This window comes from Fundulus heteroclitus, chromosome 15 (assembly GCF_011125445.2).
Source record: "Fundulus heteroclitus isolate FHET01 chromosome 15, MU-UCD_Fhet_4.1, whole genome shotgun sequence".
Taxonomy (NCBI): domain Eukaryota; kingdom Metazoa; phylum Chordata; class Actinopteri; order Cyprinodontiformes; family Fundulidae; genus Fundulus; species Fundulus heteroclitus.
Genome location: NC_046375.1, coordinates 28118228 through 28142994, shown reverse-complemented (window position 1 = coordinate 28142994; position 24767 = coordinate 28118228). Strand labels below are relative to the sequence as shown.

General features: G+C 40.3%; 2 protein-coding genes across 2 annotated transcripts in view; both read left to right on the top strand.

Moving 5' to 3' along the window:
* The window catches only part of lama4 (laminin, alpha 4), a 65543-nt gene extending 58150 nt beyond the window's left edge, over positions 1-7393 (top strand). The window contains 9 exon segments of the mRNA XM_012878260.3: positions 149-299; positions 474-658; positions 767-956; positions 1043-1198; positions 2739-2898; positions 4073-4200; positions 4287-4380; positions 6613-6732; positions 6819-7393. Of these exon segments, the coding sequence (XP_012733714.2) occupies positions 149-299; positions 474-658; positions 767-956; positions 1043-1198; positions 2739-2898; positions 4073-4200; positions 4287-4380; positions 6613-6732; positions 6819-6964 (1330 nt within the window). The 3' untranslated portion in view covers positions 6965-7393.
* Positions 7394-9577: 2184 nt separating this feature from the next.
* tube1 (tubulin, epsilon 1) overlaps positions 9578-24767 on the top strand; it is a 41400-nt gene continuing 26210 nt past the window's right edge. The window contains exons 1-6 of the mRNA XM_012878267.3: positions 9578-9752; positions 9899-9972; positions 14482-14534; positions 14617-14674; positions 17524-17639; positions 20317-20438. Coding sequence (XP_012733721.2) covers positions 9728-9752; positions 9899-9972; positions 14482-14534; positions 14617-14674; positions 17524-17639; positions 20317-20438 — 448 coding nt within the window. The 5' untranslated portion in view covers positions 9578-9727. The remainder of the gene's footprint in view (positions 9753-9898; positions 9973-14481; positions 14535-14616; positions 14675-17523; positions 17640-20316; positions 20439-24767) is intronic.

The window sequence follows — 24767 nt, the reverse complement described above, 5'->3', positions numbered from 1 at the left end:
CACTGAGAAACACCCCTTCTATTTGACTCCAGAGCCCTTGTTCTGTTTGCTGTCAGCACAAAGCTGAGAGTGAAGTTTTTATAGATACTGACTTTTTGCTGTGTGTATGTGCCAATGTAATTGATGTTCTTGCCCTATAACTCTATAGACAAGACAGAGATATTGAAGCTGAAGACTTCCAGAAGCACACAGAAAGGGTGAATGTTTCCCTGCAAGACTGTCCAGTTCAGCGGCCTCCCGCTGCCCTGATGTCACTGCACAGGGAAACTTCGAAAGCCAAACAGAGCCCGTCCCAGAAGGTATAACAAACACTATGGGTCCGTTGGGTCATGTCTGTTCCTACTCTTCTGTTTTACTCAATCAGCTACCAAGCTTACTAAGAATCAAGCCTTGCCCACAGTGAACCTTAGAAGGATCAGTCTTTTAAGCTCTTCTGCTGGCAATGTCATAAGTTCTAGCAATGCTTTTCACAGGTTGCCAGAGATAAGTCCAGTCATGTTCTGGAACTGGCCAGCTCTGATCAGGTGCCATCAGAGCCAAACATCCAGTCATGCTACTTCTCCCCAAGTCCAAGATCAACACGGCAAGCCTTTCAATATGGCGGTGTTGCCAACAGCAGGCAGCACTACGCAGTTGTCCCCGATTCTCTTTCTAAGAGGTGGGTCAGGTCCAGAACCTGCTCATACTAAGCTGTCTGCTCAGTTTGCTGTATACATGTATGCTTTTGTTTCGGCATGCATAACTGGATACGTGTTTCATCTTCCAGGTTCCATATCTCTCTGTCCCTAAAGATCCAATCAGCCTTCGGCCTAATCTTTTATGCATCCGATGACCAAGAGGACAACTTTATGGCTCTGTTTGTGGCCAATGGAAAACTTGTATTTAGTTTCAGTGTGGGAGACAAAAAAGTTCAAATTAGAACTGAAGAGAAATATGATGACGGTGCATGGCACAGTGTAAGTTCATAGTCTGTCCTTGCATGTTGACGGCAGATGTTCACTCGCTCGTGTTTTAAACTGATGACTTGTTTTTCTCACTTCAGATTGTTTGTGTCCGTGGTGGGAGTATGGGTCGACTAATAATCGACAAATTGACAGTGTTGGAAGACAGAGTTCAGACAGGCAATGTTCCCTGGAATGTCAGTGACTTCCTGTTTGTCGGAGGTGTTCCTCCTGGGAAAGCGCAAAGGAACATTCAGGTATGAGTCACAAGTTTACAGGTGAATTTGATCAAACCTAAAATAAACTACTTTGAAAGGGCTTCAAAGCAGTATCTAGATATTTCTTTTTGATTACAGATATAATTATTATATACGGTATGTAAAATGCGAGTTAAACATTTACAAGGAAATTTGCCACCTGAACAAGACAACTGTGAAGAGCAAGAAAAATGATTAATCATCTACAAACTATTAACAAATACAAATGTGTAAAGTGTTGCTCTGCTATTTAGGCCCCTTTAGTCTAATACCCCTAAATATAATTCAGTGTAACCAAGAGCCTTCCGATGCCCTCTAATTATTTGATAGAGTCCACCAGTGTAGGATTTCATCTAAATATAAATCCAACTCTTATATAAAGGCCTCAGAGGCCTTAGTGAACAAACAGTATCATACAGACAGAGAGCAGCCTGTTCGGGCATACTGTTGTGGAGAAATCTAGTTCAGAGAACAATATCCTAAATACAGTAGAGTATAGCACAACCACAAATCTACCAAGACACGGCCATCCGTCTAACCTAGCAAGTTAGGCAAGGAGAGCATGAATCAGCAGTCAAGACCTTCCTGATGACTCTGGAAGTGATGCAGAGATCCACATCTCAGGTCTGAGACATTTCTGACAAGACAGAACTGTGGGACTGTGGGGAAAGAGTCATAAACAGTCCTGTGTACAGTTTGTCATGCATCATACAGGGAACACAGCAAGGTATTAGAAGAAGTTACTCTGCTCAGATAAGATCAAACTTCAGTTTGACGGATGTGACGCTGCCATACATTTGCGGCACTGGACCCTCTGACGATCATCAATGGGCAAAGCAGGTAAAGTATCTTCTTTCCCAAGGACACGATGGAGATGGTCAGAGAAGGGGCTCGGACCAGTAACCCACCCGATTACAGGGCAAACTACAGCAAACACCATGTAAAACTGGAATTAAACCTATTAGAGGCTGCAAGAAACTTGAGCTGGAGTGGAGGTTCACCTTCCAGTGAGACACTGACCCTAAGAATGCAGCCAGAGCTACAACGTAATGCTGCAGATCAAAGTATAAAATGGTCCAGTCCAAGCCCAGATCCAATTGGGAATCTGTGGCAAGACTTAAAGATTGCTGTTCAAACCCTCTCTATCCAGTCTGACTGTGTTCAAGCTATTTTGAAAATAATTGTCTAAAATAGCAGTTTTTAGATACAGAAAACTGATAAAGACCTTTCTGAAAAGACTAGTAGGTGAACTGTATCAAAGGGTGGTTCTAAAAATATGTAGTAAGGGGGACTGAATACAAATGCGCACTATACTTTTTAGATTTTTATTTGTGAATCATGTATCGGTTTTTCTTCCACGTCAGAGCTATGTTGTTGTCTTTAACACAAAATGCCTTGAAAAATAAATCAAAATGGGAACTTAAAATATCAGAAAATCTGATTTATAATATTTGTTGGTTATAAACAATTGCAATAGGGTCATTGTTTTTCGTACCACTGTTGTGGAAGTGAAACTCCTGTTAATTTGTTTTTTCTTTAGAGAAACTCTGCATACAGCTTTACTGGCTGTTTGAAGAACCTTCAGCTTGATGGACGAAGGCTGTCAACTGTGGCTGAGACTTTTGGGGTCAGTCCATGCTTTGAAGGACCCTCTGAGGATGGAACATATTTCTCAGAGCAGGGGGGCTATGTGGTTCTGGGTATGTGCCTTGTTTTTTCCACATTAATGTTTCTAAATAATAATAATGAACAGCATCTGCAGTGCTATCTATATTTACATCATCATCTATACCCGCTTGGGGAGGGGGGGGGGGAGCTGGTGTCTATCTCCAGCGGTCATTGGGCAAGAGGCTAGGTACAACCTGGACAGGTCATCAGTCCATCACAGGGCAACACAGAGACACACAGGACAACCATGGACATAGACTCCCATCTAAGGACCTCTAATGGTGATTGTGAGGCCAATTAACCTAAAAGTGATATCTTTAGACTATGGGAGGAAGCTGACATACCTGGAGAGAACCCACGCATGCACGCATGCAACATTCAAACTCCATGCAGAAAGACCCCAGTACGGGTTTTTTCTGCAGACATGTTCTATTTAAGCAAGTTCTCTATTCTACACATTTGGCAGAAATTGGACTTGAATGTGGATAAAGACATAAAAACCAGCTTTCCAAATAGGACTGACAGCTGTTTCGTGATTTAAAGAAGATGACAATTATATTGTAACACAGGGCAAGGTTGGTCTGGATAGCTTTTTTCCTTTAATAAATCCAAGCAATTGAAAACTGCAGCTTGAATTTACAAGGGTTATTGATGTCTTAAAGTAAAAATTCTTTGCATTTTTCTAAACATTTAAATTTCACATAAAAGCATAAAACATTTGCAAGGGCCTAAATACCTTTCACGACACTGTACCTTAACACAACCTAATATGATGTTCTCAATTTCATATTGAGGATGCTGATTGCATATATCCCCCCTCCTTGACTACCCACGTTCTGTATTTTTTGATTAGCAGAATACTTTTTCAACTGTCCATCTGGTATGTTAGTTCACCAGGTCACAAGTTCCCCTGTCTCCCACAAACTTGTCTGCATGGAAAAATGTGTAGCTAGGTGAAATAACATGATATCTTTAGCACAGCTGTAAAGAAATTGTGTCAGTAGAAAGGGGAGATAGAGGGTGATGACAGGGAAACGAATGTCCTAATCCCATCTCCATCTGTGGTTGAAAGAGAGCCAAACAAGTTGACTGATTTAACACATGCTCGAAAGCCGAAGTTATGGGCTTGTGTGGTGAAAAGACATGCTTAGGTACAGATATCCAAAACATCTGTTGCACACATCTGCTGTGTGTGCCCCCCTCCAGATGAATCCTTCGAGCTGGGGTTGAGGTTCGAGTTAGTAATGGAAGTGCGCCCTCGTGTGGCATCAGCCGTGCTACTACATGTCCGTGCAGCAAAGGGTTATTTTGTAATGTACATTCACCAAGGAGCGGTGAGTCCCGACTCATGCATTTTGAGAACAGGACAGACTCTGTCAGCTCAGTCGATCAAAATGTTTCTTTTTTTTTTTCCCTTCAGGTGGTTGTTCTTGTAAACGATGGCAGGTATGAGTTCTCTACAAAGGTATCACCAAGACAGGGGGTATGTGACGGCACCTGGCACAGAATCACAGGTGAGCCTCTCACATGACAAGGAAACAGTTAAAAGGAACAGACTGTGCCTTGTATGCACATCCCTTTAGATTCTCACTATTTATTACGTTACAAAGCTGTACTTCAAAGTATTTTATTGGGATTTTAAATAACAGACAAACACATAGTGGATCATATTTGGAATATCGGAATAAAAAAAATTATGCATGGTTTTCATATTCCATTTTTTAATGCAAAAAACATTGTCTTGATTTGATATTCAACCTAGTGTACTCCAGTTTCCCAGAATAAAATGTGGCGCAACCAATTGCCCTCATAAATCGTCTCATTAGTAAATAGAGTCCGTGATATCTTGGTATAAATCCAGCTGTTCTCGGAAGGCCTCAGAGGTTTATCGAAGAAAATAAGTGGAAAAACTACAGGCCAAGGAGAGCATTATTCAGAGAGGCAACCAGAAGTCTGTGGTTACTCTGGAGGAGTTGTAGAGAGCCACAGCTCAGGTGAAGTAATCTGCTCTGGCACATCTATTAGCATTTTCTCACAAAATCTGATCTTTATGGAAAAATGGCAAAAGGTAAACCATTGTTGAAAGAAGTCGTGTTTAATGTCTACTGGAAGCCATGGAAGGGACACAGTAAAAGAAGGTTCTCTAGTCAGTTAAAACCAGAACTTGACTTTTTGACCTTCATGCAAAACACTATGGACCTGATCTTTAAAGACAGGGGGTATGTGACGGCACCTGGCACAGAATCACAGGTGAGCCTCTCACATGACAAGGAAACAGTTAAAAGGAACAGACTGTATGCACATCCCTTTAGATTCTCACTATTTATTACGTTACAAAGCTGTCCTTCAAAGTATTTTTTTGGGATTTTAAATAACAGGATCTTTAAAGATTTCAAATAAGGAGCGCTAAATTGCGCAAGCAAAAAAAAACATTTGTGCATCTACTAACTAGGCATGAAAGTTGATATTGAAAAAATTTTTACTTACTCTGAAGAAGTTCACCTTCCAGCAAAATTACAGCTCTAACCATGCAACGAGAGCCACAATAAAATAGTTTAGATCATATCCTATTTATGCGTTAGAATGGTCTAGTCAACATCCAGACCTAAATCCAAATGAGCTAAGAGTTAAAAATGTATGTTTACCGATGCTTTCCATCCAATGTGAAGCAACATGGCCCATTTTGCAAAGAAGAATGCACAAATCCTTAGATGTACACACATTTCTGATTTTATTCTTACATTTTTTTATGTATTTATTTTTACAAAATTATTTATACCCCCTGGCTTGTTAACATCTAAAATTGCTTCAATTCAACTAAAAATGTTGTTTCTGATAGAAAATAAGATGGCCATCTTAAATGTTAAAGGTGAATCAACTTTGAAGGAAAATACTTTTTTTCAGATTTTATTAAGTATGATATATAACCTTCCCAATATCCATCCATCCATTTTCCTACACACTTCATCCCTGTATGGGTCGCGAGGGGTGCTGGTGCCTGTCTCCAGCTGTCAATGGGCGAGAGACGGGGTACACCCTGGACAGGTCGCCAGTCTATTGCAGATCTTCCCAATAATTAGTGGAAAAATGTGTAAAAAATACAGAAGTAAAATCTGTCTTATATGCATTTCGCATGCTTTCCCTTGTAGTTTCTCCAGTAACCTTTAGTAATGAGCTACACTCCCTGACATAACTCTTTTGGTCCTTCTATTGATTCTCTGTTAGACTGAAGTTGTAACTGGCTGGGCTGCTCCAAAACATTAATAGTACCTCCAGTCAGAAGAAACATGTGTCTAAAATGAAAAGATTAGTTTCAACCTAAATTGGCCAGGGGTACAGATCATTTTGGGATAAACTGACTGCTCAAGAATGGGGAGGAGCCTGACTTTAGAAGGTAGAATTAAAACATCAAGGACAGTTCCAGCAGATTTTACCACCTAGGGCCCCTATAGAAAGCACTGTTTCAGGAGCCAGGGGTATTTTAATATTTGACATAGAATCCAGAATTAACTGCTATTTATATTATCTAGGTTTTTTTTAAGAAATTACCATTTCTTGCAAAATGTTTGACCTATTATGTATTTTAGATGTTGGAATATTGACTGTATAAGATGACTTAGTTTCCTCTTGCAAACTGACTTTTTCTTGAGTATGGCAATTTTTCTGTATTGAGTTATTTCTCCAATGTTTTTAGTATAAAGTAGCGTCTCTAAATAAAAGTATTCCAACGCTGATTCTGCCCATAGTGATCCGGGATGCCAATGTTGTTCAGCTGGACGTGGACTCTGAGATCAAACATGTTGTGGGACCTGTGAACCCCCATTTTACCGACACCAGGAAGCCAGTGTTTATCGGTGGAGCTCCAGGTGAAAAAGCAATGCCAGCAGCTCCTCTTCATTCTCCTGTTCTAACAAGGTCCCACAGTTCCTAAATGATTTCCTTTTCCTCTCAGATCTCTTCCTCCCAGACAGCATTGCCACCAGGAACCCCTTTGTGGGCTGCATGAAGAACCTGACCATCAACAAGAACCATGTAAGCCTCAGCAAGGCGGTTCTGGTCAGTGGAGCTGTCAGCATTGGAAGCTGTCCTGTAGCATAATGCTATCTGCTATCAGTAGTCCCATTACAGCACTGACCAAACCCATTCTAGAATTTTTTTAATTATTATTATTATTAAATATTATCCACTAAGAGTGTGCTCATTTGGTCTAATGTTTGTTTCTGTGTCTGAGTCACTGTTTTTGTTCTCCACCAAGAGAATGACCAAAACCTCCAAATCAAAGTAACATTTTAAAATCCGATGAGATTGCAAACATTTCAGGACAAGGATATACCCTGTGGAATGTTTTTAGAATGTAGACATCCTTTATTCAAACTCACCAGTGCAGAAAACACAGACATTATTTCATTGTAAGCTTCTGTGTCCTCAATATGTCTGCTTTGGCACATTTTATCCACAATATCAAGCTAAAAACTTTTTTTGTACTGTTTATATCAGGTGATTAAAAAATATTACATCCAATTAAAAGCTTGTCTTTTCTCAGTTTATTTTCTAAACTATCAGAAGCCTGGTTCTTCTCAATAAATTGTTGTACAAAAAACACGCATAATAATGAGAATGACACAGATGGAGCAGTGATGCTGTGAGTTACGGGTGTGCTGAAGGTGGATCAAATTGGGATCAACTATCCAGAGCAGCAAGTAGTGCAGAGAAGTGAAGAAGAATGTGCAGACCTGGCGGACGGGATCTATGACGCATGATTAATGCATGGTGGTGGGAAAACAGTGTGAAGTGAGTATATCAGAGGGACAGTTCAGCTCAAGCGCTTTAGACAATGTAACAATAGTTTTAAGGGGCTTATTTTATTTTATACAATAAGAAACGATGCCCTCTACTGTATACCGAGGTTCATGAGGTATGTTTGTCTAAACAGAAAAGTATTGTGGTGCATCATTAACAAATGGGGCCCCAGGGGAATAACCAAGCTTGATCAAACTTAAGAGTCTATGTTTAGAATAATCTCTATTCAGTGAAGACCTGTATAGTTTAAGTGCGACCAGTCTTAATAAGTCAAATTTTAGAGATGGAGGATGGAGAAACACAGTCCTGGCTTCTTTAGAATCCACCCAGATTGTGTCCTTCAATTTAGCATCAAATTATCAGATGCCAACTCAAACATCATCAGACATATGTGGTGTACTCAAAGCACTGAACAGCCAATGGCATTGAGTGGTGACACAAATAAGTCATAGTAATCAGGAATGACGTCACGTGCCACTTGAGAGCCCTAGGTGGTAAAACAGTGGAGGGGGGGCCTATGTGGCAAACTGAGTGAACGCTCTGTGGTTGGCAGACAAACTTTTAATCTTTTAGTACCGATTCACAGGAATTAACCCACCAGAACCTCCGTAAATATACTAAAGACAATAACTTTGTAAGCTGTGAAACGACCGTATGATGGCCCCAAATCGCTGAACTAAACCACGAAAGATACAAATCCCCAATCGATCTGTTTGACTAAACAAGATCAGAAAGTTGAAGAAATAACGACCGAAATCAGTGGAAGGAGTGTTCGCATTGCACACAATAGGTTGGAGATTGGTGATTGTAAAAAGTCGGTGAATAAAGAATGCTTTGGCAAACCTAACCTGGGAAAACATTGAGCTGCATTAAAGAACCCGGGAATTGGAAAGATATAAAAGAAGGTGGAACCTTTGCATTAATGGGTTCAAAGAGAAAGAGAGGATGAAAACATAAGATGTCATTCATCGTTTCACCCCAAATGGCACCGAAAATGGAGGGGGCAGCGGACGCGGTTCATAGACTGGGGAGAAAGAGGGAGAAAAAACTACGGCAAGTAACCGTGCCGTGCTGCGCACCCATCATACAAGCACAGGACATGCAAGGACCTACAGGTGCGATTTGTAAACGACGTGACAGAGGACAAACTTGCTGGTGATGCCCCGGGGCCGAAGGCGGGGAAGAAGGCCAGATTTAGGGGTTCCTTTGCTTTTGTGACAGGAAAATGTGTCATGGTAACAAGCAGCTACTACAGGACAAAAATGGACAATGTTTTGGTCATACTGGAGGGTATCCTAAAAATGTTTGAGAGGTTTATTGTTCTGTTAACTGTTATTTTATAAAGTGCTACATTCTTTATTGGCAAAGACAAGGTATCTTTCTCTATTTTATATTTTCATTTCATTTTTAAGGTAACCTTTTATTTATTTATTTAAACTCAAAAGGTCTTCAAGGCAGGGTCAAACATAAAGCACTTTTTCTGTCTTGCAAGTATCGAAAAGCTCACATAAATTTTATACAAGAAACATATTCTACGACAATCGAAAGATTGTGAAATAATCAATGGGGCGACAAAATGGTACCTCGAAGTCCATTGGAGTTGCTACTCTACTCAATAACTGCCCAGGTGAAGTCATATCAATTAAAAAAGATGAGAATGGACACTGAACAGTGTTTATATATATATATATATATATATATATATATATATATATATATATATATATATATATATATATATAGTTATAGTTATAGTACTTGTATGTGTGTGCTTGTTTTTTTTTTTTTGTTTGTTTTTTTACCTTATTAGAATATTCTTTGTAACATACAAAAATAAATAACACAAAGAAAAGTAAAATTACGTACAAGACGCTGCTTGTTTCTACGTCAGACGTTTCTATGGAGATTACGTCATCAGTACTGGACCAAACACAGTGAAGGCGCGACACAGCGCTGCTTTCAAAAGTGTTGCATACGCCGTTTTTGTCTCGATTCTACGAAGTAATTACAACCCGTATGGCGTAGCTGGTGTTACAGGACATTGCCTGTGTCGGTGCTGTCATGACTCAGTCAGTTGTTGTCCAAGGTAAGCTGAACTCCGGAAGAACAGGAGTTTTGTGTTGTTGTTTTTGAAAGGATCGCTTTAAATATTTTTTCTTATGTCGGCAAATGAATGCATGCAGCGTGTCATTGAATGAGCGGCTGTTCACTAAACTGAAATGTTATTTTCAGTCGGACAGTGTGGGAACCAGGTCGGTTGCAGATTCTGGGATCTGGCTCTGCGCGAGCACGCACACGTCAATAAGGTGGGCGCGCACGTACGAACGAACACGCTCAAAAGACAGCTGGGCATTTAGAGTTACGTACTTAACCCTCCTGTTGTCCTCATTTTCTGTATACACCCTGTGTCCTCCGGGTCAAAATGACCCGTCGTCACTAAACCCCCAATATAAGCAGCTTAATTGAATTTTAAACACCAAATTTGATCTTGTATATTGCAATTCACCACAAAATGCGTGAATACTTGAGTTTTCCCTCTCCACTTGAATTTCTATAGCTTAATAAAAGGAAAATAAAGTGCAAAAAGGAGTTTTGAATGCATTTTTATTCATCTCAATGTCTCATTTTCTTTTACTTTTTTCCAGTGAACAATTTAAGAGAATGTACAGCACAAAAATATGAAATATAACATAACCCATTGAACTAATTAGCACATGTAGGGCAGTATGCAAGTGCACAGCCTTTGCAGATATATTTCTTACACCTGCAGCACACAGTATGTGTTTTACAGTCCTTCTTTTGAGGGCAGAACTGACATCTCTTCCTCTTACTTGCCCTAGCTGGGGAAGTGGCTGTGGTAGATGGATCCTCAGGTTGATCAGGAGCTGCTGCACTCTGGATAGCTTTCACAACTGCTGCTGAGGCTTCTGTGCGGGGGACATGCTTCCTTCTTTCAATGAGTGGAGCTACAAGTGCCTTTCCTAGCTGCTCCAGGAACACCCTCCTCTTGTTGTGCTTACAAGACATCCAGGTTGGGTTGATCTCTCTCCAAATCACAAAGGCATTGTAGGAGGACACATCAATGATGTTGTGGAAGATGACCAGGGGCCAGCATGCAGTCATTCTTCTGCAGCTATATGTTCCAATCACCTTATCTAGGTTGTCCACATCTCCTTTGTTGCGGTTGTATTCCAGGATGATGATTGGCTTCCTGTCCTCACGATCACTAATGTCGCCGTCTTTGTGCAGTGTGCTCAGAAGAACTACGTTCTTGTTCTTCTTTGGGAGGTAGGAAACTAGAGTGGTGGTGGGCGTGAAGGCAAACTTTGAGGAGAAGACCTCTCTCTCCTTTGACGCAAGCAGTGCAGGATGAAGCTCAGGCTTGTCCTTTCAAACTGTACCAACCATGGTGATCTTCTTCTTCAGGAGCTGCTGTCCGAGTTCATAAGAGGTAAAGAAATTGTCACATGTCACATTGTGACCCCTCAGTCCCTCTGTCACATCAAGCACAACTCGCATCCCCTGGTTCTTCTCTGGGTATCCACTGGTTGACTTCCCAGTAGAGACTTTCATTTTCCAAGCAAAGCTTGATTTGGCATCGCAAGCCACCCATGACTTGATCCCATATTTTGCTGGCTTGTTGGGCATATACTGCCGGAAAGGACAACGACCTTTGGACAAAAGACATTAGCATCAGTGATTAGTATCAGTGTCACAGAAAACAGTCAAAGAATCAATAGTGAAAATCACTTTTATTACAAATATGAAAACAGATTACCTCTAAATGGAACCAGTTGCTCATCCACTGTTGCGTCAGGCCCTGAATTGTAGAGGTAGGGCAACCGCTCCACCCACTCGTCCCATACCTCTCTTAACGTCTGTCACACGTCTTGCTGGTCTTGATTCACAGTCATCAAATCGTATCAGTCTTGAGTAGGTGTGAAAGAGTTTGAGTGGCATTGTGGCTCGGAAAATTGACCTTCCACTCTCTGCATCCCATAGACTAGCTGCAGCCTCACCTCGGGACCTGTATACACCTGCTAGGATTAGGAGCCCTAAACAGGCCTGGAGGTCAATCTCATCCATCTTTTTCCAGCTGTCTCCAGATTTGCGAAAACCCTCCAGATTTGTCATCTCCAGGATAATTTTTTCTATTGCTGGTGTGATAAACAGGTAGAATGTAGAAACAATATCTTGGGCATGAGAAACGGCATACCTTGTGGGTCCTGGGGTCATCTTTACAATGTTTTGTTCTGCATGCCTGCCGTGTTGGTCATATGCTGCTGAGGACCATGTTAGTTTGCCATTTTTTGAAAGGAAAGTCTTACTTTCAGCTTCAGGGTTTTCTTCTTCTTCTGAAGATGATTCATCGTGCTTTGGGTTGTATTCCTCTCCATCTTCTTCTTCGGATACATCCTCTACTTCCTCTTCTGAATCAGAGTTGTCTTGCTGGACATGTGAGAAAATCACCTCTAAAGCCTCTTCAGTGTGGTAATGCACATTCATGGCTTCAGCACAGACACAATTCAGGGTTCTGTTATGCAGGACCTTTATAACCTCTGGAAATAACAGGTGGTCTTCTGAAGTCTGCGAGAACACCACCTGATTTGCCTTGTTTACTTCTGCTACTGATTGATCTGAGACACAACTAAAACTTTGTAACATTCTGTGGTTTGTAAATAACTCTGTGACCTTGATGTCAACTCTATTTGCCTCACGGGTCATTTTGACCTGAAGACCATCTTTGTACCTTTTTTTTGTTCAGCTTACATGGAATTGTGAATAAAAGCAACATTTAACTTTTTCTATTGCTTTGGCCAATCTAGGAAAAGTCTTAAAATCTAAAGTTAAAAAAAAACATTCCGTGGATTTTTTTTGGGGGGGGGGGGGGGTTTACCACAGTGGCGGTTAAAAAAAAATTCTACGCTCCAAAGGGAGCGTAGAATTGTCCAAAATCTCTGGGTCTGCGGAAATAGCGAGTTCCTATCGCTGGAAATAAGTATTGTTCTTCTTGCAACACTTGAACTTGAACATCTGATCCAAGTCATACAGTTTAACAGGCAATAAAACCAAATATTACGCAAATGTGTGTAAACCTTTGAGAATTAGGAAAGTGAAATAAATGAAGAAAATTTGTTTAATTTTTTTATTTGGTCTAATCCGTCTAACCTAAATAGCCATAAACATTTGTCAGAGGACTTCTAGTGTTTGGGAGCTATATGCCTTTACTCTCGCAGAAACATGCTTGGCATGAAAAATCTAGATGGCACTAATTAGCCTACTGTGGGTCTGGCAAGGGTTTAAAATTAGAGAGAACTTTTCTGAAAGTCCTCCTTAGAACCCTCTACACAGGTTAATACTAGAACATTTATGAGACCCTCAGATGTTCTAAGCCCATTAGTTCATGTTTCCCATTTTACTCCTCATTCTCCGTCCTAACCCAACATTATGCTTTCATGCTAAGTAGTTTAACTTTCTGTTCCTTGACCTTTCATGGGGTCAACAGTAATGGGGAGAAAAGAGTCTCGGACTGCTGTGCAGAATTTGGACAGCCTTTAACTCCGATGTCATTACATGATGGAAACGCACATGGAAGATGCAAGTCAAATCCGAGCCTACAGCCTTCCGAAAATGACCTACAAATTGTGCAATCTCTTCTCTCCGGACATTTTCGTTGATTTCCGTGTGGGGGCTGTCCTGATATGTCGTGTCAAGCAAAGGATTGTGGGATACCTTAATGCTTCTTTCCGAAGGTAAGGGACGTCACAGGGTTCCTTGGCAAAACTAGTCCCAGCAGGGAGCATACAGGCTATGTTTCCTACCTCCTTTCTTACTGACTGCACTATTCAGACAGCCCTTATCATGGTGACCGCTGACGCACTTCCGCTTTGGCTAGAGTCCTTACCCAGTAAGGGTATTCAGACAGAACACAAGTGTTAGCCAGTCTGCAGTGCACAGCCAACTTCAATTGTGATCCTGAGAGTAGTCATCAAATCCATGTTGTCATCAATAATGATCTGTCCACAGCAGGATTTTCACTAAGAATGTTTTAAAAAATAAATTCTATTTTCTTAACCTTTTAAAGGGGACACATGCATTTCAGTTCTTCCTTTTCACATTTAAATCATTCAGCCATTGGCCAGCTTTGTCTGCGATACGGTTCCCACTGTAGCATCTTATGTTTCCATTTAACACATTCTGCAGCAAGTGCTAAAACCACCATAGTGTTTAGTAGATCAAACAAGTATAAAATAACGTATGCTGATGCTCACTTCAGGATTGATGACTTTTTACACTGCACCTATGTACATATTAAGTCCTGTTTGTTTACATGCAAGGAATCTGTCAGTATTGATGACAAAGGTCCCGTTTCAAAAATGGCTAATCTCAGCTGATGCTGATGTTAGTCTCAATATATGGTGCTGGAGTGATCAAGGTAGGGCTATGGGTAAACCAAGCAATTATACTTCTCTTTATTCCTTTTTCAGCAGCAGTTCCTCTTCTTTCCAATATTCTCAGCGTTTTGAATGTAAATATTACTCTACATTCCTCATAATTAAATTTATCTTTGGGTTTAACCTTCATGGCAATGCAGTTTTAAAGTATTCTGTCAAATAGTTTGTGTCTTTCTGTAACACTAACAGGAAACACAGCTGCAGCAATGTAATAAATTAGGTGGATCAGAACAGCACCCCTAGTTTTAAAAATTAGCCCAATTTGTTCTCTAAGGGAATCCGAGAAGTACTGTTTGGTCGTAAACACACCCATACCTACCACAGCCCGTCCTAACGTCTTGTGTCTTTTTTCCTCCTTAGAGAGGATTATACGACGAGGCCCTCAGTAGCTTCTTCAGGAACGTGGATTTGAGGTAATTACCCCTCAATACACAGAAAGGTGGAGACACAATGGCTGCAGGTTCAACCGTTTTTATATTTGACGCATGCTTCCAGGAAAAGTGATGGTGGAGACTGTTGTGTTGGAGGGAGGATCCAACATCTGAAGGCCAGAGTAAGTCCCTAGCAACCTTGTTGTTTGCATGTGCCTTGTACATGCAAACATGGATATGGGGCTGGATGAAGCTGGAGTAGAACCTACAACTTTCCAATTGCGAGACAACTATTTGTTGATCTACAGCACTTCACACCAAAACAACGCAAGAGCTTTAATGCAGAGACAGATAGGTCTTCATCAGCAGTGCACTAGCCAGACAGAGAATGCATTGAAACAAGCTTCTAGTGAAATGCTTTGCAGCCATTTTTGAAGTTCAATGAACAGTTAAACATGTATATCAGCTACCATCAGACTCTAAATACAACAAGCACGTCTGGTGTTTTGACAGTGTCCTGGCAGGTTAGGGGGGTCTTTAACACTGTAATAACTCTTTTCTTTGCAAATACAAAGAAGCTGTTCAGGCCTAGCACCATGCCTGGAGAGGCCTGGAGAACTGGTTCAGTCTGTTTTGTATAAGGGGATGGCAGAGTTAATTGAAAGAAATGTTTCTTTTTCTTTTTGATTTATGTACCACTTTTCACACACCTTTCCATTTTAGACATAAATAAACCCTTTGTCCCACATCTGGGGTCTCATTTATAAAACGTTGTGTAGAATCCTTACTAAAAGTATACGTATGCCAATAAGAAAACCGTGCATGGAAAAAAAAAACAAAAAAAAAAAACTCAGCTTCATAAAACCATGCACCAGCACACAATTATCCTTTTATAGATCACAGCAGTACCTGAACATTTGTGTACCTGCTTCCACCTCATGTTCTGCCCTCTACTTGCCCAGATTCAATCATACGTGGCCAATGCAAAGCGCCTCATGACTGTCAATGTTGATTAAAATGGGACAGCTGATCGTTTCTTTATCATGGTGACATGGCGACCAGAGAGAAAAGTCAAAGAAACTGTGAGAAAAATTCAGTAAGAAGTTGATTAAATGTGAAAATCAGAGGAATAAGCTACTATGATGACTACATTAAAATAAGTTGTTAAAATGTGCTCAGTGTTGAAACTCCTCTGTGGCTGTGCGTTCAGATCGACATTCAGAGGATGGAGACCAGGAGGAATCAGAGGTTTCCCCCACGATTATTAAGACAAGAAAAACTATGAAAGCATTTTAGGAAGCTGATGGGCGCCGGGCGCTGCCTGTGTGTGAACGGTGAGCGCACCTCCTTATCGCTCTGAGGGTTGGAGAGCTGCCTTTCAGGACCTGGGAGGGAGGTGTAGCCACTTTCCCTGGTATGTTATGGCAGAATGCAATGCTCAGAATCTAGAGCGAGATGTTGTCCAGTCCTCCATTAATGGCCAGGAAATATTTGAACTGTCTTTTCCTCAATACGCCCATCTGCAAGATCTTCCAGGATGTTTTAGCTCTGTTTATATGCACAAAATATGGCCTAGAACAGCGTTGCTGTCATTGTTACTGTTTTAACAACAATGCCAGTGTGGACGCAACATACGTCTTAGGAGCCTTGACACTCCAGTATGGGAGGGGATTTTTTTAATGTCAGGTTTTTAATAATGCACCAGGTTAGTGTCCAAATTTAGCGTCCTTTTTGGTTTAATAAATAATATTTGAATTGAATTTAATAGAAATAGAAGCTGTAGATATCGTTGGTGGTATCTCTACCCTGGATCTGATTGGGTATTCTGCCTCAGCATGTTTGTGAAAGCAATTGTCTTAACATTCAGGGAGAGGGTTTGGTCCTTACTGTCACCATTAGCTACTATTACTTTATTAGTTTACAGTTAAAAGTTAATATGATACTAGTATCAATATGTTGTATAACTACACTGTCATGAAATTCAGGTAACAGTTAAAAATTTTTTTTCATACCAGCAATCCATTTTGTGATCCGACTGAATTGAATCCAAAATATTTCTAAATCTTGAGAATCGGGATCGATTCTTGAAATATGAATCGATACCGAGCCCTAGTCACCAGTGCAAGAATGAACAACACTGCAGTTTTGAATACTTGTGATCAATATGATCTATGATTAAAGTTTGATATGGAGTGAAATTGAACATCTTAGAGGAATCATCAAGCAGTTTGGCTTCAATTCACTACTTTACCATCTGTGTCGGCAAGTTCCATTTTCTCCAAAATGAACATACGCATGGGTCAGAGTTGCCATGAAAACTGCACATTTTCCTGTCAAGGTTTTTTTTATTTTTTTTTATTAGATTCCAACTTTTGCGTGGAAAGTGACGTACGTACATTTCATGCCCCATTTTGTGCATATGCAAGCTTTATAAATGAAACCCTTGGTCTGTAGGGCAAGGTGGGCAGAAAGTTAACCATTTCATTTATTTTCCATTTGTTGTCATGTTTCCTTAAAGCTACAGTAGGATTTTGAATTTGTAGATGCACTGGAAAAAAAGTAAAGCAGAACAACTTCAAAACAAACGCTTTTGTTTTGTGGTATGTTAATTTACTAAGAATATCTCTTTAAGATTAGTTGATTAAAAACTAATTGCTAGTGTGACCAATTACTAAAATAATTAATCACTGCAACCCTATTTTAGATAACTTCTCATCTTTTTTGGAAAGTTGGAATTTATATTTGCAATAAAAGAGAATAAGCAGATTATTGCTAGTATCATAGTGAGTGCCAAGTAAAGTACGCATTATGACAGAATCATATCATTTAAAAGTAGTTTTGTAAGGAACAGAAATAGTGAGATTGTGTGGATGTTCTGTTCAATCACAGCCGATTTTCCAAGAAGGAATTATTTGCTTTTAAGAGCTCAGCAGTCAGTGGCTTCTGAACCTTATTTCTGAAATGCCTGCAGTGACTGGAGGAATGTGCTAGCACTGTGTGATGGTGCTGAAATGTACGCTTGCATCCACAGGCGGTCCTGATTGATATGGAGGAGGGCGTGGTCAACGGGATCCTGCAGGGGCCACTGAGGGAGGTGTTCGACAGCACTCAGCTCCTCACAGACGTGTCTGGTTCAGGCAACAACTGGTGAGAGACAGACTCGCCACAGGAGTCCTTTGAGCTGTCACGGGGTAGAGCAATCCTTTTTATCCCGTCTGAACTGTTTTACAATCGTTCACACGTGCTGTTGCAACATACTGATTTATAATGGTACTGTGCTCCAGGCTAGGTACAGAAGAAAATGGATCTAATTGAAGTATACTGGTTTTGATTCAAGGGATTAAAATATCTTCCATAAAGATGTCATTTTATTATGCTGTAGATGTTCAAAGAAATCTGAAAGCCAAACTTTATTGTAGGTTAGTTTAAGATAATATAATTATTAGGTTGTAATTATTAATTATTATAAATATTAATATAATATGTTGTTAATTGTATTACTGTACTATATACAAAAGACCAAGCGGTGGGTGCGCCACTTGTGCACGGGTATGGCGACCCATATACAGAGGCTTAGTCCTCAACACGTTCATCCCAGGTTTGACTCTGGGTCGTATACCTTAACCGCTTGTCTTCCTCCTCGCTCTAAGCCCCTTCCTCTCACCCTACTTTCATTACAGGCAACGAGCACCACAAAAAATGAGAAGGAAAAAAAAAAAAAAAGACCAAGCTGTTTTCATTACTGGAAGTGTGAAAATTATCCCTGCATGTGTTCTGCCGCGTGACAGCTACTGTTAAAAACCAAAGAAAAGATGAACGTGAGCTGGAGCTGTTGGTGACTCACAGAGAAAAGAATTTAAGGCAAATTAAAGGGGAGTTCCCACCTAAAGCTACTTTAATTTTTTCTCCTCCTGGAACAGTGAGCTTGTTCAACCTGTAAGTTTAGACTACAGGGAAGCACATCTTGAATTCTCAATATAATCTTCTTCTTTTGTCACAAAATCCACTGGCGCCTTGTTTGGTGGTTGTCGTTCATTGAGCTCCCAGGTGTCAGGCTGACAAAATCACTATTGCAAAACAACTCAACTTTACAGTTTTTTTTTTTTTTTTTTTTTTTTTTTTTTTTTTTTTTCCAACTTTACAGTTTAACTTGAGCCATTATCCAGTTATGTGACCTTATCAAGCCAGAACCTGTGAAAAATTATGAACATTGTGTACCACTCAAAAAGTGTCCAAAATGCTATTAGTGTGTCAGATGATCTCATTAAACAGCAAGTTATCATGCCCGTAAAAAAGAGACATATCCCTTCTTACATTAAGTCAGGTTTTTAATCACAGACTTTAATGGGTTTTATTTAAAGTTTATGGATTGATGAAAAATTTTGCATTACTGGGAAGTAGAAATAAAATGACAGTGTTTTCAGTCAGAGTATGGTGTGTATTTTGTTCATCCTCCCTGAATCAATACCATCTGTCCAGCACTTGCAGCTGAGTCTTTGGAGTATGTCTCTACTAGCTTAGACACTGAATCTGCTGCAAATTCTTCTTTAAATAGAGCTTAATCAACGGAGAGTAACTCTGAATAGCAATTTTTAAGTTTGCCAAAAGCTCTAGGTCATTCTAACATGAAAATGCTTTGATCTAAATTAGGGTTTGTCAATGGGGGGGGTAGATGCTGACAGGGGGCGCTGAAAGCAATATATACAAAAGTGGGGCATGCGATCCTTTTGGTGGCTATTTCCCTGAAGGTAAAATTTACACCAACAATGCACAACAATACCAGTTTAAATTTTGAACTACCGTACTTGAGAAAAACTGTGGTCTGCAACATTAAAACATGCATGGCACTGCAACTGCATCGATAACGCTTCTCTTGAGTGTTTCTGTCAGCTTCTTATGGCGCAGCTCCTTGCTGCCTTCAGGAGAATGGGTCGCTTGAGTATCATTTGTAAACCTTCACCCACATGGCATTTTGCTGTGTAAAATCTGTAAAATGAGCGCTCTCTTTCATAGTATTAAAGGGGTGAATTTCTCTGAGGGATATGCCATGAGCGCATTATCGCAGTGTTTACTCATTTAAAGGAGGGATATTTTGTTGTCAGACTTCCCCTAAAAGCGTTCAGCATCCAGACTTTTCAATACCAGTTGCTTTGTATACATGACTACAATGCAACGTTTCCAAAGTAAGTGAACACAAACCTACAATAAAACATAAAATATTGTAAAACCTGACCCCTATGGCCTGACAAGTGGATCACAGCCAGGGATGGGCTGGGTCGGGCTCGTCCCTGTTAAGCAATGCACTGTGGGAGTGCTGCAGCCTGCGTGAGTGTTTCGTTTTCAGCCTCTTTCTCTGTGGTTTAGTTCTTGGAGACAAACAGTTTTAACGGCAATAAAACATACATTTGTATGACCAAGGTTATACCAAAGGTGTGTCTTGTTTACCCTTATCTTCCCTTAAAACCTGCAATGTTCTTCCTGTGAAAGTGTTAGTTTTGAGTGCCGTCTGTCGGTCATATCTGCCAATTCTAAGCTAGCTTTAGCGTAGCCCTGGATTTTATTTTGAGTTATTAGTTTTCCTCTTCCAGGTTTTTGGGGTTTTTTTGCAGAAAAAAATGAAAACACCGTACTGTTTTCCTTCCCCTCCATAGTTATGTGCTTCATTGTGCTGATTTGTTGCATGAAATTCATGTAAAGAAAACGTGCATTCTGTCGTGTGACTGTAATGTAACAAATACATTCCTGTAAGTCCTAGAATTCCTCCTTCCACTAACAGACATGTAGATAGTGTACCACTATAATAATCTTTAAAGTTTCCTTCCAGGGCTGTTGGCCACCTGACGTACGGCTCAGCCTACAGGGAGGCGATAGTGAACAAACTGAGGAAGGCAGCAGAACACTGCGACTGTCTCCAGTGCTTCTTTCTCATTCACTCCATGGGAGGAGGTAATTACTGACACGCCCTGATCAACTCCTGTGTAAATGACCACATTTTGCGGCACAGAGGATGTCCATGTATTCCAATATTCACATCTTTTTTGGCTTGGTAATCTTGGGCTCATGTTTATCTATGAATATGAGACAAGATGCTCCAATCAAGCTTTTACTGGCTGAAGCCTATTTCCAGATTTCTGTAACATCTGACTTATGCATTTTAGTTTTGGATCATTTCAGTTTTATTTTTGATGGCATACAAAACACCCATTTATGCAAGTGTCTATACAGTTATATGTAACAAAGGTGGACTATAAAAGAAAAAAGCATGCTGCAGATTCCTTGACAAAGATTATTCAGTTCAATTTTGGTTTTAATATCCAGAAGGGGAATTTTTTTTCACAGCAGACATAGACGTGGTGATAAAATCTTTAGCCATTCCGTTTGCACAAGTCACAATTTTCAGAGAAATGCATTGATCTTGAACATATATTACCACTGTTGAATACAACAGAGCATGAAGGGATTAACAAGTTTATACTCATTTCTGCATAAAAGCGTCTGAAACTTGATATTTACACACCCTGAAATGGCCCTACTTGTGAACGTACGTGAAGTGTACTTGCCATAAATCGGCACCACACTAACCAGGCAACGCAAGTGAAGTGTCTGTATATCAAGATAGCCTTTTCCCTGACTTCTTCTGATTCACTTCAGTTAGGATTAATCAAATGATTTCTGTTTCTTAACAGGCTTTAGCATAATTAAAATATTTATGGTAAATCCTTTGGCGATGACGATGATGTCATGTCTTACAAGCTTCTGATTCTGGTTAATTCACCAGATTTGAGTTGAGCACAGGCACATCTATATTTTAAGACATCACTTCAATACTGCTTGTTTATGTGTCACCATGAAAAAAGCTACTGAAATCAGGCAAGATATCAGGAAGAGAATGATGTACCTCAATGATTTTGTTGGTACCTGATGGCTCCACATTTTCTGCTAAAATAATTAGACACGCGCATAAAGACCATGGTGATGTTCAGCTATCGTACTGTTGTGTTTTCATTGTGAAACTTGTTTTTCAGTTCCAGAACAAAAGCTAAACACCTTGTGTAAATGTAAGATGAAGCTTGTAAGAGTCCTGTTCCAGCACGGGCTGAAGGACACTCAGAGAGAAAGAAGCCATTAGTCTAAAGGTGGCAGTAAAAGTCAGATTACAGATTGCAAAACAAAAGCCTGAAATAGAGACAATAATTTCTGGAGACATTTACTGTGGTCTGATGAAACTAGAATGGATGTTTGGCCACAGTGGCCTGCTTACATTTAAGGGAAACATGGGCAAGTCACTAGTACAGGAGTGCCAGTGTCATGTTGTGGGGTTTTTGTCATAGGAGGGAATGTTGTGCTTAGATTAAAGTATCCCACCTATTCAGACAACAGATACATGTATTTGTTGTCTAAATAGATGGAATACTTAATGCTGATGTGGAAATATTGAAGCATCATCTCAAAAAGTTAAAGCTGTGATACAAAGAGTCTTATAAATGGCCAATGATCCTCGACATAGCTAACCTGACTCATGCCAGCTGTATGTTGCTCCGCCTAGCTCCACTCACATACATCTGGGACATCGCCCATAGAAAGTGATTTCTCCAACCAATTTTATTGTCTAGCCAATCAGGACGCAGGGCTGGCATTTCATAGATGTGACGTAGTGGAGATGCGACCATGACGTGAGACTGTTTTGATAGCAATGGCGGCTTGTCGAGGAAGCAAGCGTTAACATTGATGCTGCTATTTCTTCCGTGTTGTCCAATCTACCTAATATTGTTTCATTAAAAGAACATCAGAGAACGCCTCTGAAGGCTTTTGTTGGTGGAAACCATGTTTTCGCCCTTCTCCCGACCACATTTGGCAAGTTTTGTTTTCCTTAGCGGTTAGCGCGAACCATATTAGGAGGCCTTTAGTCCTCGACGCGGTCGGCCCGGGATCGACTCCGACCTGCGGCGCTTTGCCGCCTGTCTTCCCCCCTCTTCCTGTCAGCTCACTGTCAATAAAACACGTGCCACTAGAGCCGCAAACACATTAAAAAAAAGTTGTTGTTTTTTCCTGCGTCGCTCTCATCAGCGTCACGGGTTACCTTCGGTGTGAGTGGTTGAAATAGCACGTCGATAAAGATGACAGACAAGTGGCTTATCCAATCATATGCAAGAATTTTTGATAAGGCCCAGATGGATGTGAGTGAAGCTAGGCAGAGCGACATGCGTCTGGCTTGAGTCAGGTTACGACATAGCAGCAAGTTGGTTATAAACTGGCTTAAGGATAACACAGTGAACGTTTTGGAGTGACCATCACAAAACCCTGAACTCAGGCTATTAGAAAATTTGTCGACAGAACTGAAAAGCAGCCTACAAACTGGGCCCACTTCTGTCAGGAGGAATGGGCCAAAATCTCTTTTTTTTTTAATACAAGCGTGTTCTGTCTGGCAGTGTAGCAAGTGCTGTCTTAATGCCAAAGACAGCCCAACAGATTTACTTTCACAAGTTGAGCATTACTGCTTTAGCTATAGTGCTCCACTTGATGTACATGCAAAAAAATCTTATTGGACATTATTTTGGAGTTATTTCAAAATCAATGTACACAGAAATGGAAAGATTAAAGAGAAAGAAAGGAAGAGAGAAAGGTGACGCAAAATGTTAAAAGGGAGAAAATGTGACAAAAATAGAGCAGAGGAAAAAGAGAGTTCAAGATAACATCCTCGGACCTTTTACACCTGCTGAAAGAGAGAAAGAACTACAGAACCAACAGAAAAATTATCATAGGTACAAACAACCAACGCCATCACTGGAAAATATCCAGTATTGTTTAATACAAGATATATTTAGTGGCAGTCAAAACTAATTATAGGGTTTATCTGTATAGACGTGTTTATAAGTTTATCCATAAGAAAAATGCTCAGTAGTAGTTGTGAGGAGCCAAAGAACCCCCCCCCCCCCCCACAGTCAGTGAAGACCTGATATGTTTCAGCCCAAAACCCAACCCAACAAAGAAACATGCCCAATGGACCACATGTCCTGCAAACTATTGTAAGAAATTGATGGAAGGAAACTCAATTTATTTAAAGGGCAATTTTAACAAATATTAGGGGAAATGTATGTACACTTTTGACCCGTCATTCTTTTGCTGTTCTGTTTTTTCTGGCGGTTTGGCAAGTTTGGCTTCATCCAGGTTTATTGTAATATGATGAGACAGAGAATATTCACAGAAAAATCAGACAGGAATACATTGGATGCCAGCTGAAATTTCATCTTCTACAACCTGGTCAGAAATAATGGCGTCCCCAGACTGGTTAGATGTTATATTTCCTAAGACCAGACTAGTGAACCCCTTTTTGAGTCCCCTGAACCAGAGTCTTCCATCCCAACCTCTCCACCACCATGTGCAGAATCAGGGTTGTCAGAGGACATCAGAGGCATGATGGTAGATCAACACGTGGCTGTAATGGGCTGCAAGATGATTAGCAGGAGGCTCGGAGAAAAAGTTACAGCTGTGGTTGTAATTATTCAGAAATGACAGAAATATTATTTGCCCTCTGTTTGGAGCTCCATGAAACAACTACAGAGGTGCAGCTTGTTAATGATTTAAAGGCAGCTTGAGTCACAGTTACCAAGAACACTATTGGCAGCACACTACACTAACGGATTGCAAACTTGCAGCCCTCTGCTAAAGAAGACACATGTACTGACTCGCCCTTGTTGTTTGTCTTGGTTGTTGCAGAACAACTAATTGCACTCTTTAACAGAAATGAGCTCTTTGAATAACTAATAATTTCGAGCAGACCAAAGAAGAGAGACAGCACTACTGGGAGTAATCACTCGGTTAGCTGGCTGCTGCTGCTGATGGTGAATCCTCTGTGTTAGTTTTATTAGACTGGGGTGCTGCATCAGACACTGGAACACTGCATTATATTGAATCGTCTAGAACGTTGATACAGTTTTGAGGGGGGTTACTCTTATTTGTATGACAGATATTTTGCAGTAGTCAATGGTTACTCACTGTCATCTTCAGGGTAGATAAGCTGTGGTGTAGCTCTGAAGTTCATCTATGGAGCTCTATGGTTTTCTCTCTGTGCTACATATATTCCCTGGGTCTAGGACATGTCATCTGAATGCATAATGTTATAATGTTAACCTTCTTTCTGTTGCTACTGTAAATCTGTTTTAGTTACCCTCCAGTTATCCCCTGAATATCTCACTGTAAAACATAAGATTCATTTTTATTTAAGGTTTCAAGAGAGCATAACTCAGTTCTCGTCAACTTGTTGTTTATACTCAT